We start from the raw sequence: 12990 nt of genomic DNA, 5'->3' as shown, positions 1-12990 counted from the left end.
ACAAATCCAACTCCTGAGCCAGGTGGGAGCTGGGAAAGCTGCTGGGATCAGCCCGAGGGCAGAGATTCTGCCCCTCTCAGGAGCAGCAGCCTCTGAAGCTTCGTGGGGTGGGGTGTTTTTTTTGAGGTTTTATATCAATCAAACTCTGCACAAACCCATCCTGTGCATCAGGTCCTGTGTTCTTTTATTAAAATTAAAATAAAAACAGAGAGAGGACAACCCTGCCCTGTGCATCCCAAGGTGGGGAATCCTGCAGGGATCTTTCATGGGGCATTTCCCACCTGGCCTGCCTGAGTGACCATAAATAAGAGCTTTTTGTTCCCCTATCCCATCATCTAGCTATTTACAAGATTCCCACCTGCTGGAATGTGGCAAATCCCAGCAGTGAAACGGTACCAAGAGGAGGAGACTTGAAACGTAGTGTAGAGCAGACTTGGAAATGTCCACCTAAAAAAAAAAATCTGTCCACCCACCCCAAGGGTGTGTGTCCTGGGTGCAGCAAAAGCCACTTGGAAAAATGCCTTTATTGTCCTGGACTCTCATGGCTCCCACCCTTCAAGTAAACAGCTTCTTCTTATTTATTTTTTTAAATTAAAATAAAAATGATTCCTATTTCTGCCACCTCAGCTGCACTAACCACCTGGAAACACTCCCAATAATTTAAACCTGTGTCAGGTTAAACCAGCCTCTCTCCTACTGGAACTCGATGGCAGGGAGTAAATCCCCGGGAGGGTTTGCATGAGGTACCTGGAAAGAACTTCTCCCTACAGAACTGGAGGCAACATTCCCAGGGTTCCTGTGCAGCCCCTGAATCCCAGCGGGATGTGGGGGCCATTCCCAGAGGAGCAGGATGCCCCAGATGGTGCCACAGGGCCCGGGAGGAGCTGAGCTGTGGCTTCGCTTCGTCACCTGCAACACAGAGATGTGGGCCAGGTTAGTGCTCTGCTCCCCCAGCCCCAGGCAGGGCTGAGCTCCTGCTGAGCTTTCCCAGGGGATGCCCAGCATGGAACCTCCTGGCTCTGGCTTCAGGAATCAGCTTTTGTGTCAGCAGAGCTGGAGAAGATCCTGCAGACAAGGCCTGGGAAAGGTCTCTGTGCTGCTGCAGGAGCAGCTGGTGGGAACGGACAAGTCTCCGTTGCCAGCTCCCTGCTGGGACCTCATCCCTGTGAGGGGACATCATCCCTGTGTGGGGACATCCCTGTGCTGGGACATCATCTCTGTGCTGGGACATCATCCCTGTGTGGGGACATCACCTCTGTGCTGGGACATCATCCCTGTGTGGGGACATCACCTCTGTGCTGGGACATCATCCCTGTGTGGGGACATCCCTGTGCTGGGACATAATCTCTGTGCTGAGACATCCCTGTGTGGGGACATCTCTGTGCTGGGACATCCCTGTGCTGGGACATCATCCCTGTGCTGGGACATCATCCCTGTGTGGGGACATTCCTGTGCTGGGACATCATCTCTGTGCTGGGACATCATCCCTGTGCTGGGACATCCCTGTGCTGGGACATCATCCCTGTGTGGGGACATCATTCCTGTGCTGGGACATCATCTCTGTGCTGGGACATCCCTGTGCTGGGACATCATCCCTGTGTGGGGACATCATCCCTGTGTGGGGACATCATCTCTGTGCTGGGACATCCCTGTGCTGGGACATCCCTGTGTGGGGACATCATCTCTGTGCTGGGACATCCCTGTGCTGGGACATCCCTGTGTGAGGACATCATCTCTGTGTGGGGACATCATCTCTTGTGTGGGGACATCCCTGTGTGGGGACATCCCTGTGCTGGGACAACTCTCCACAGACCAGCAGATGCCACAGTGCAGAGATGTCCCAGTGCACAGATGTCCTGGCACACTGACATCCTGGTGGAGAGTTGTCCCATGGAGAGTTGGCCCATGTCCTAGACCCACAGCTGGACCCCAGTTCCCTGCCTGTCACCCCACAGACAACCCAGGAGCTGCTCCTGGACTTTTTTAGGGCGAAGGAGTCAATCCCAAGTCCCCCCCTTACCAGTAGCTTCTTCTGAAGGGGGCAGCAGCTTTCTGGACCGTCCCAAGGAAGGTGTTGACGTCGGCCACGAGGATTCCTTGGCTCTCAAGTTGCTCCCTGCCCACGCTGGGCTTTGCTGCAAAGGAAAGGGAGACACATCTAAAGATGTTCTGGAACCTGCAGGAATTATTCCCAGCTCCCCCTGCAGTTCCTGCTCGGAGCTGCTGGGCAAACAGGCCAGGACTGGAGTGGGACCTGAGGTCACCACCCACTGACTGGAAAAACTGCCAGAATTCAGCACAGCTCCAAAAATCTGCTCCTTTTGCCTTTTACTGCAGGGACCTGCAATCATGGAATCCCAGACTGGTCTGGGTTGGAAGGGATCTTCAAGATCATCTAGATCCAACCCCCTGCATGAGCAGGGACACCTCCCACCATTCCAGGCTGCTCCAAGCCCCATCCAACCTGCCCTTCAACACTGCCAGGGATGGGGCAGCCACAGCTTCCCTGGGCAACCTGGGCCAGGCTCTCCCCACCCTCACAGCCCAGAATTTCTCCCTCACATCTCAGCTCCAGCTCCCTCTGCCAGCTGGAAACCCTTCCCCCTGCTCCCATCCCTCCTGCCCTTGTCCCAAGCCCCTCCCCAGCTTTCCTGGAGCCCCTTCAGGCACTGGAAGGTGCTCTCAGGTCTCCCTGGAGCCTTCTCTTCTCCAGGCTGAACACCCCAACTCTCCCAGCCTGGCTCCAGAGCAGAGCTGCTCCAGCCCTCCCATCATCTCCGGGGCCTCCTCTGACCTCTCTCCACCAGCTCCATGTCCTTCCTGTGTTGGGGACCCCAGAGGTGGCCCCAGCCCTGCAGGGGGGTCTCAGCAGAGCAGAGCAGAGCAGAGGGGACAATCCCCTCCCTGGCCCTGCTGGTCACTCTGCTCGTGACAGGCCAGGACAGGATGGCTTTGATAGCTCCTGTTGAGCTTCTCCTCACCCAACACCCCCCAAACCCTTCTCCTCAGGGCTGCTCTTCCATCCAATGCCTCCGCTCCCACTTTACCCACCAAGCGCTTCTAGCGGCAGCAAACCCCAGCGTTTCTTCTCCCTCCTCCACCAACTCCCAGGCCAATTCCAGTGGGTGCTGGTGGGTGTTGAGGGCACGGGGCAGCACCCAGAGCCCTTCCCTACCTGTGAGATACACGGCGAACCTGGCGCTGACGTGCTGGACCTGCAGGTTCAACAGGCACTGCACGTGCTCCGAGTCGGGGGCGGCAGCGGCGTCGCAGCCGTGATAGTGCAGGACCTCGACCAGCTCAGCTCCTTGGCAGGACTTGAGGGTGAAGTGCTTCTTCTGGGCCTCAGCATCCACCCTGCTAGGACAGGGGCAAGGTGAAGGTGGGGAGGGGCTTCAGCCCTTTGCCCCCTCCCAAGGAATCAGCAGGTGTGATGGGACACGTGTGGTTCTTCCAGCCTCGCGGGTGTTTTTATACATGAGGGAGAAATTCTGGGCTGTGAGGGTGGGGAGAGCCTGGCCCAGGTTGCCCAGGGAAGCTGTGGCTGCCCCATCCCTGGCAGTGTTGAAGGGCAGGTTGGATGGGGCTTGGAGCAGCCTGGGCTGGTGGGAGGTGTCCCTGCCCATGCAGGGGGGTTGCATCTACAGGATCTTGAAGGTCCCTTCCAACCCAAACCTTCCTGTGTTCTACAATTCTCCAGCACCTGCTGGAGGGCTGAAAACCAGGTCCTCAAACCCACCACCTTGTGCTGCCACCATGAAAGGCCCAACGTGGAGAAGGTCTGAGATTCCTCCTGGTTTGTGGTGGCATTTTCTGCTCAGAACAGTTTCCTCTTTGCTCCCAGGTGGTTACTGAAAGGTTGTCCTTTCCTGCCCCTGGGCAGCCTGCCCAACAACATTGAGCTCTCTGAGCTCAACCATGATAAAAGCCCAACATTCCCATGGAACTTGTCCACCCTTTTCTCTTTCTCTTCTTGCTGCTGCAAAGAACTTCCATGAGCAGAAGGAAGCAAGGAGTTCTGCTTCTCCCAGAGGGTTTGGTTTTACACACCCCTCAGGACACCCCAGCTCCTCTCCCATATTGTCAACTCAAGAGCCCAAATCACCCACCCAAGATCACACACCTGATGAGAGAGAAAATGAAACAGTGAAGAGATGGAGGAGCAAGAGAGAGGCCCAGAGAGGTCTCCTGAGATCCTGGTGGGTTGTGTGTAGGAGCTGGGGTGAGCTGGTGGGAAGGCAGCTCAGTTGGCAGAGGCAGCTTTTGGAGCCTGCAGCTCCTCAAGCCAATTTTGGGGCCTTTCCTCGAGCCCCTCCTGGGCTGTAACGCCCACAGAGGGTCTCCTGCCCAAGTAAAGGGGGGAGTTGCCTCATGGAGGTTCAGCAGGGGACAAGGAGCAGCTGCCAGAGCTTTCCTCATCCTGGGTCACGTGCAAGGCACAAGGTTTCAGGCCATCTGATCCTCTCCAGGTCCCATGTCCTGCTGCTCCATCTCATATAGGTTTAAAAAGCAGAACTCAACGTGTGGAGTTTTCTTGCAGGCCCCTGAAGGCTGAGCCCTGGCAGCTCCAGATGGACACACGTGGCCTCTCACTGGGAGGAAAAGTTCTTATTTAAACAAAAAAACCCCTTCAAACTCAACTTGTGAGAAGCCAAGACCCAACCAGAGGCACCTAACTCACCCTGTGTCCCTGCACTGAAGGTTACAAGGGACACCACAAGCCACTGTGGTTGGGATGTCCTTGCTGTGGTGATAAGGACAGCAGAGAAGTGGGAGCCACCAATTGTTACCTGATGTCTTCTCTGAGCTTCTTGCTCTCCCTGTAGTGAAGGAGCCACTTCCACCTCCCACTTCTGTTCAGCTTCTCCAGCACCTTCACCACCTCCTTCAGTTGGCCTGAGGAGACAAGAACCAAAGGGTAACCAAGGGTGGAAAAGGGGTGTCTGGGGGATTTCTGGCCCAACTTCTGCTCAACCCTGGGCCACCTGAGGTTGCTCAGGTGAGGTCTGAATACCTCCAAGGATGGAGACTCACGTCCTGGGTTGGGAAACTGGAATCCCATCCTGGAGTTTGAACACGTTGGGATTTAATTCCTAGTATCTTGAAGAGTAAAAACAACTTGTCCCTGTCACCTCTTGTCCCATCCCTGAGCATCTCCAGGAGGAGTGTGGCTCCATTTTCTCTGCCACTTCTCATTAAGACAGCAACAAGGTCTCCCCTTTGTCCTCCCTTCTCCCAGCTGAATCTCCTTGCCCAACCCCTGCTCCAGCTCCTGACCATCTTGGTAGCCCTCACTGGACTTTAGATGTTCTTGGAAGCCTTGATCAGGACCCAGCTTGGGAGGAGGGCTGAGGTGTCAAGCAGAGGGAAATGAGCTTCCCCCACCAAAGCAGGAGCAGAGGACACGGTGGGAAGTTTCTGGAAGGTGTCAGCAAACCAGTGGGTGAGGCAGGAGCTGACACTGTGTCTGCACCCAAGGGAGAGGCTCAGGGGACTCACCCAGGGTCACGGTTTCCAACACCTTGTTGTCCGACACCACGAAGCCACCGGTGTGAAACAGCTCCTGGAAGGTGCCACTGGTGAGGTCCTCAGGGCTGTCCACCCCGGCGAACACCACGCTGGGGCTGTGCTTCAGCTTCAGCAAGCAGGGGACCTGCTCCAGCCAGACAGGGTTTGGAGAGTGGTTTTCAACAGGGTTTGCACCTCTCTGAAGCCCCAGGGCTGTCAGGGTTGGAGACCTTCCAGTCCAACCCCCCCCAAAAGCAGGATCCCCTGGAGCACATTCCCCAGGGCTGCATCCAGGTGGGTCTGGAATGTCTCCAGAGAAGGAGACTCCACAGCCTCCCTGGGCAGCCTGGCCCAGGGCTCTGTTTTCCCTCCTATTTCCATGTCACTTCCCATGTTCCAGCCTGTGCCCGTTGCCCCTCGTCCTGTCCCTGGGCACTGCTGAGCAGGGTCTGGCTCCATCCTCCTGCACCCACCCTGAGATACTGGGAGGCATCAAGAAGGTCTCCCCTCAGCCTTCTCTCCAGGCTGAACAGCCCCAGCTCTCTCAGCCTTTCCTCATCAGGGAGATGCTCCAACCCCCCAGGCACCTTTGTTGCCCTCCCCTGGACTCTCTCCAGCAGTTCCCTGTCTCTCTTGACCTGGGGAGCCCAGAACTGGTCCCAGCTCTCCAGATGGGGCCTCACCAGGGCAGAGCAGAGGGGGACAATGACCTCTCTCCACCTCCTGGCCACACTCTTCCTCATGCACCCCAGGATCCCATTGGCCTCCTTGGCCACAAGGGCACATTCCTGGCTCATGGATCATTTACCATCTACCAGGACTCCCAGATCCTTCTCCTCAGAGCTGCTCTCCAGCAGGTCCCCCCCTCACCTATATTGGTCCATGGGGTTCTTCCTCCCCAGGTGCAGGACCCTGCACTTGCCCTTGTTGAACCTCATCAGGTTCCTCTCTGCCCAGCTCTCCAGCCTGTCCAGGTCACCCTGGATGGCAGCACAGCCCTCTGGAGTGTCACCACCCCTCCCAGTTTGGTATCATCAATGAACCTGCTGAGGATACACCCTGTCCTCTCATCCAGGTCACTGATGAAGATGCTGAACAAGACCAGCCCCAGTACTGACCCCTGGGGGAGCTTTGCAGCTCACACCTGCTCCTGGGGAACCCGGGGAGCCCACCCTGTCCTCATCAGACCCATATTCATGTCCCCACAGCCTGACCCCAAAGCAGCAGATGGTGACATGGGGAGCTACTGGTGGCTCAGTCTGCTGCAATATCCACTGGAGCCCACCAGGCAAAGCCCAGCTGAGCTGCCCTGTGACATGAGACAAGCCCAGCCTGACTGCTCTGAGCTTGGCTCCTCCAAGTGAAGTTACTCAGCAATTAAAAATGGGGACAGGAAAAGCAGCAGAGCTGACAGGGTTCATGTTCTAGCTCTGGACTTGGTAGAGTGGGGTCAATGGTTGGACATGATGATCTTAAAGGTCTTTTCCAACCAGAATGAGTCTGTGATTCTATGTTTTTGAGATACTTGTTTTCAACAGCTTTTCATGTCAGTCTCTGCAGAGACTGACAGTCCCACCTACAGCTACACAGTGTCAGGTGGAAAACCCTCTGAAGTGGATCCTGATACTCAAAACCCAGTGCTAGCAGGAAAAGAACATAGGATGGGCTGAGGCCTCCTCACCTTGTGGATGTGTGAGGAAATGTCCTCGTTCCTGATGACGACCAGCAGCCTCTGGGTGTCTGGGTGTTTGGCTTTGCAGAAGCTCTGGGGCTCCATCTCCAGGCGACCATCTGCCTTCAGCAAGCTCTGGAACAGAGATCATGGCAGCACCTAAGAAGGTTTGTAGGGAGAAGATCTTCACCAGAGTGGTGACACACTCCTGGCACAGGTGTCTGGAGAGAGGAAGGAGGAGCATGACAGCAACCCCAACCCAGCATCCTGGGGCCAAGGTGGCTCTTTGGTGTGCTCCAGCCAGAGGATGAAGCAGTCATTGACCTTTGTTGGCAAAAACCTTCTAGAAAACCACCTGGAGGTGGCATCAGGTCTCTTTGTTACTTTGGAGCAGCAAATCCTCCTGGGCAATCACCCTCCCAGAGTTTCCAACCCCTTAATGACAGTTCAAGCAAAAGCCACCATGGGAAGGGTTGAGTTTGGGCTGCTCCTGCATCAACTTCAACCTGTTTTGGCCCAGGGGATGTTCAAGGGATAGGAGATGAAGAAATGGCCTCAAGTTGTGCCAGGGGAGGCTGAGGTTGGATCTGGGGAACAATTCCTTCCTGGCAAGGGTTGTCAGGGCCTGGCCCAGGCTGCCCAGGGCAGGGGGGAGTCCCCATCCCTGGAGGGGTTTCCAAACCCTGGAGATGGTGCTGAGGGACATGGGGCAGTGGTGGACTGGGCAGGGCTGGGGGAATGGTTGGACTGGGTGATCTTAAGGGTCTTTTCCAGCCAAAATGATTCCATTATTCTAATTTCAGGTGGTGGGAGCTGAGAGGAAATGGCCATGCTGGGCTGAGTGAGCTCACCCTGTGCCTGCTCCCACTGCCCTCAGCTCTCACCCCAGGGTCACCCATCCCCACCCAGGCCAGCAGGACCAGCCATTACCTTCACTCTGGCAAAGAAAGGGTCCTCACTTGTCTCCACCAGGTAGAACAGGCCGGCGTGGGCACAGGCCTCCTGGGCCAGGCTGTGCAGGCGGAAGCTCAGGGTGCTGCACAGGTCCACGATCATCTCCTCCAAGGCAACCACCCCCCTGGGGCATGGCCACTCCCTCGTGGCCTCCCCAAGGGCTGGGACCATCCTTCCACCCTCCCTCCCCAGCATGGCCCCGTTGAACTCAGCCGTGTCCCCCCTGGAGTCCTTCAGCTTGTCACATTTCAGCTTGCTGAGGTGGAAAGGATCCAGGTGGCCTTGGCTGGGGGTTTGGGGTCTGGGCCTGCTCCTCTGGTCACACAGGGTGTCCTGCCAGGGGGTACACAGGTCCCCATGCCACCTGCTTTGCTGGTGGTGCCAGCCAAGCCTGCTCAGCCAGGTCTCAGAGGGCAGGATGGTCACCTGCAAAGGGCTCCTGCTCCGTGGGGACAGCGGGACGGGAGCTTCGGGCACAGGCGACGTCTCAGACATCACCTGAGGAGAAAAGTCTTTTGGAAAGATGCTTCTGGAGGTAGAACAGGGTGGTTTCCCACCCCTCAGAATTTGCTTTAGCTTATAATGAAAACGCAGACACTCCATGTCCAGGGTCTGCTGGGTGATCTCTTCAAAACCCCCCCAAGTCCTCATCAGCGACCTCAGCAAGTGAGACTCCCCCGCGCAGCGGCTGCACCTCTTGGGGGGCTGCACGTTCCCTGTCCTCTCCTGGCACTTCTTGGTGACCACGAAGTTCTGGTAGTCCTTCAGCACTCCCTGCCTGTCCCTGATATTGACCCAGGGAGGACCGTGCCCACTGCTGCTGGCTTCCCCCGCGCTGATGATCGACCGGCCCCGCTCTGCCCCCAGCGACCCCCAGTCCTCACTGCACCCCTCCGAGCCCCCCTCGGTCCTTCTCCCTGCAGCATCCGTGGTGCAGGAACCTCTGGCTGCCAGCAGAGGCTGGGAAGTCCCCCCCAAACACTCCTGGTCAGAGTGGCTGGGGGAAGAAGGCTCCCAAGGATCTTCAAAGGCCAAGCCCACGTGTCCGTCTGTGCTGGGGAGCTGCTTTGCCCTCGGGAGAGGGTCTGAAATATCCTTGGTGTCACCAAGCTCCAGGCTTTCTCCAGAGAGCCTCCTGGGCTCTTCTCCCTCTCCCACTGCCATGCTGGGATGGGGCAGATCAGCAAAGGCATCGGATCCCTTGGCCTCTGGGAAAGATGCAGGGCTGGCAAGAGGGACACTGCTTCCTCCTTCCAGACCCTCGGGCAGGATGGGTTCCTCCTCGTGGCTCCCAGCTGCATCCCTTGCTTGGCTCCCAGGGGGCTGGCCCAGGCAGGTGTCCCCCCTGCAGCAGGACCATGGAGCAGAACTCGTGCCAGAAGAGAGCATCTCAGGGTGGACACTGAGGAGTGAGTCGGGCTCGGAGCTGGGCAGACCTGCTTTGTGACCAGGCAGAGGAGCAGGTGGCAGCAATCCTGGGTCACCTGGCAGCAGCAGCTGCGTGGGGGAGCTCCCTGCTGGCTCTGCAGAGCACTGGCCGGTGTCATTTGTCACCTTTTCTGCACTCCTGGGCTCTAAGGAGCTCTCAGCAGCCACGCTCACCTCTGCAGCACCTCCTGGCTGGCAGGACTTCTCACCTCGGCACAGGACTGTCCCCTGCTGGCTTTGCTCTGACAAGTGGTGGGGAGGGTCTGCATCTCCACCAGGGGGGAGAAGAGGGTCCTGCAGGGAGGGAGAAGCAGGAGCTGAGCCTCTGTGGGCAGGTTGGGACAGGCCATCTGGGGAGCTCTGCTGCTTCCTGGGGTGCTCCTTCATGGCAGACACCCCCTCTCTCAGCGGGGAGGAGGGCTCTGGTTCCAGGAGGTGATGAAGAGAGGTCTCTGGCTCCTGAGGTGTGTCAGCCACCGTGGCTGTGTTCCTTCTGTTGCTCCCAGGGGGCTTCTCTGCACTGGGGCACACCTCATCATCCCCTCCAGCTTCAGAGTCACCTGCTGAGGCTGTACAGTGGAAGGTGAAGCCTTGGCCATCACCTGCTCCCGAGGCCTCATCCAGCACATCCATGCAGTTGGCAGAAGGGCTGCTCTGCTGCTCTTCCACCAAAACCACATCCCCTTCTCGGCTGGATCCACCAGTGCTCAGAGAAGTGAGGTCAGCACCAACCTTGTCTCCACACCTTTGGGAGCTGCTCCCTCCCAGGTCACTCTGTGATGGAGCCTGGTTGCTTGCCTGGAGCTCCTGGTCCTCTGGAGCAGCAGCAGGATCTGTGGCTCCATCAGGAGCTGGCAGGCAGGCAGAGCTGGAGTCAGGGGACAGGGTTAGTGACAGCCCCTGGCTGCAGGGTGACTCGGGGCCAGCTGTGCTGGTGGCTTTGCTGCCAGCAGGCGCCCACCTTTCTGCAGAGGGCGCACGATCCTTGTCTTTCTGCTCCAAGCACTCCCGGAGCTTCTCTCCAGCAGGTCTCACGCTTCCTGTAGCGCTGTCTGGCCGTGCCCCCCAGGCAGGATTGGGATGGGATGGGAAGGGCAGCACCGACCCACCGGCACAGGACGACCCCTCCTTGGCTGGACTGGCTGCCTGTCCCAAACCAACCCCGTTTGTCTCTGCATCTGGAGGGGCCAGAGCCTCGCAGGGGTCTTGCAGCGTGTCCAGGCTCGGTCCTATCTCACCAGGAAGCCCCTGAGGGTCCTTCTCAGTGCCAGCTGACAGCCCTGGTGTTGATCTGCCTGGGCAGGGGGATGCTGAGGCAGCAGGGCTGGGCACGGGGCCCTCTCCAGGAGCACCAAAGTCCTTTGGAGATGCTGAATCCACAGGTTTCTGCTCGCTGTGTCCATGCTCCGCGTCAGCACCATCCCTTTCAGAAAATGCTAAACCAACAACAGTCCCCAGGCCTGTGCTTTCAGACTCTGAGTCCTCTTGCTCTCTTCTTCCCTCCTCCACCTCTTCCTCCCCTTTCTCTGAATGTCCAAAGGGGTCTTGTGATCCCTCCCCTTCCCCACTGGCTCCGTTGGGCTTTGCACTTCCAGGCTGCACTTCTAAAGGCATCAAACCACAGTCCCCTTGCAGCCAGTTGCTGGTGTCCCAGCTGCTGTCCCCAACCTCAGCAGAGTGCTCAACATCTCCCACCACCTCCCTGTCCTCAGGAGGGCCAGGGCCACCCCCCAGCCCTGCTGCCCACCCACTCTCCTGCTGCTCTCCAGGTCCATGCCGTGCACTCGGTACATCGTTCCAAGGAGCTGTACTGGAATTTGGGGCTTGGCTGGGTGGGTTTTCCCTGCCCAGGGCAGCTTGGGGCTTGGTGGCATCCCTGAGCTCATCCCAAGGGCTGGAGGCCATCGCAGTGTCCAGCAGCTCCTCTTTGAGTGGCTCCTTCTGAAACAAGACCATTCAGAGGTTAATCTTCAAGGGGAAGCAAAGGCAGGAGGACCTGGATAGTTTAAAAGCTCCAACTTTGTGAGCCCAACCACCTCAACAGCAACAGGGGAGATGAGTTTTGGCTTTAAAAAGAAGTCCAGGTTGAACCCTCACCCCCATGAGGGCCACTACCACCCCCACTGCAGCCAGCAAACAGAGCCCCACAGCCAGCCAGGGAAAGGTTTTGATACTTTCTACCTTCTTTACACCCTGAAATGGCTTAAAAATTAGGCCAAACCAGGCAGGGGCCACCAGCCAGTGCCCAGAGGTCGTGTATGTAGCAGCATCCTCTTCTCTCAACTGAGTTTATCTGTCCAAGCAAAGCTACGTGGACCCTATGGAGAGTGATCCCACCTTTCTGCCCCAAACATTTCTGCCTGCTCCAGAGAACTAAATCCAGGGGGGGAGAAAAACACTGGGATGTTTGGGGTTTTTTTCCTCTGTGCAAAACAGTTGCAACCCTATGGCAGAGGGAGTGAGAGTTTAAAAGGGATTCTTTTAGTGGAAGAATTCAGGCTTGAAAACTGTCAGCAGACACCCATGGTTTATATTTATCCAAGCACCTCTACTCCTGACTGTCTGCAGACTGTAGAAGACAGAGAAATTGATTTTAAAAAGCCCTGCCCAGAATGGAATATTAACTGACTTCACCAGCTGGGAGAGAGAAATGTTGGAAAGCAGGGCACTGCCACCTGTGTGTGGAGAACTCTCTGCAAACCAGCCAACCTCAGCTCTCCCAAACCAGGGAGGACAAGCTGTGTCATGTCCCCTTGTCACACCTGGGCTGCTGTCACCACAGGCAGGCAAATCACAGAATGGTTAGAGTGGGAAGGGACCTCAAAGATCTTGCAGCTTCCCACAGGAGACAGGCTGGCTTTTTGAGTCCCAGCCTGGGGTGTCTGTGGTTCCTCTCCTCCCTCAGTCAAGTGAAAGTCTGAGATCTTGTCCAAGCTCACACAGTTTGCAGCTGACACCAGGAAGAGATGCTAAGAGTGACCCTGCAATGGTTGCAGGTCTTTGGGATGCCCTCATCTCAGAGAGCTTCCATGTCCAGGCCCTGACCCCTTCGAGGAGGACAGAGACAGCTCAGGCCAGAGCCCAGGGAGGCCCAGGGATCAGCCCAAGAGGATTTCCAAAACCAGACTGAGGCCTGAAAGCTTCTTCTTTATGGTGACCTGGAGCATGTGGCAGTCACTTGGGGCAGCAAAATGCTGTGCAGCACAGATTAGAGAATGGTGAAGGTTGGACGGGACCTTCAAGATCATCACGTTCCAACCTCCCTGCCATGAGCAGGGACACCTCCCACCAGACCAGGCTGCACAAGCCTTATCCAAACTGCCCTTGAACACCTCCAGGGAAGGGGCTTCCACAACGTCCCTGGGCAACCTGGGCGAGTGCCTTCCTACCCTTATGGTGAAGAATTTTTTCCTGATGTCCAACCTAAA

The 12990-nt window shown here is 57.1% G+C and overlaps 1 protein-coding gene across 6 annotated transcripts in view; it reads right to left on the bottom strand.

Moving 5' to 3' along the window:
- Positions 1-158: 158 nt before the first annotated feature.
- Positions 159-12990, bottom strand: part of TASOR2 (transcription activation suppressor family member 2) — a 50683-nt gene continuing 37851 nt past the window's right edge. For 2 of the 6 annotated variants that reach the window (XM_051612019.1, XM_051612050.1), the window contains exons 18-24: positions 8111-11503; positions 7190-7315; positions 5500-5653; positions 4791-4896; positions 3176-3360; positions 2021-2135; positions 159-909 (exon numbers count right to left, since the gene is read on the bottom strand). In XM_051612019.1, coding sequence (XP_051467979.1) covers positions 906-909; positions 2021-2135; positions 3176-3360; positions 4791-4896; positions 5500-5653; positions 7190-7315; positions 8111-11503 — 4083 coding nt within the window. In that variant the 3' untranslated portion in view covers positions 159-905. Of the gene's footprint in view, positions 910-2016; positions 2136-3175; positions 3361-4790; positions 4897-5499; positions 5654-7189; positions 7340-8110; positions 11504-12990 lie in introns of those variants that run through there. The other 4 variants (XM_051612028.1, XM_051612041.1, XM_051612036.1 and 1 more) reach the window with 4 other exon arrangements.

The sequence above is a fragment of the Apus apus genome, chromosome 1 (assembly GCF_020740795.1).
Source record: "Apus apus isolate bApuApu2 chromosome 1, bApuApu2.pri.cur, whole genome shotgun sequence".
In the NCBI taxonomy this organism is placed as follows: Eukaryota; Metazoa; Chordata; class Aves; order Apodiformes; family Apodidae; genus Apus; species Apus apus.
This window is presented reverse-complemented; position numbering and strand designations above follow the sequence as displayed.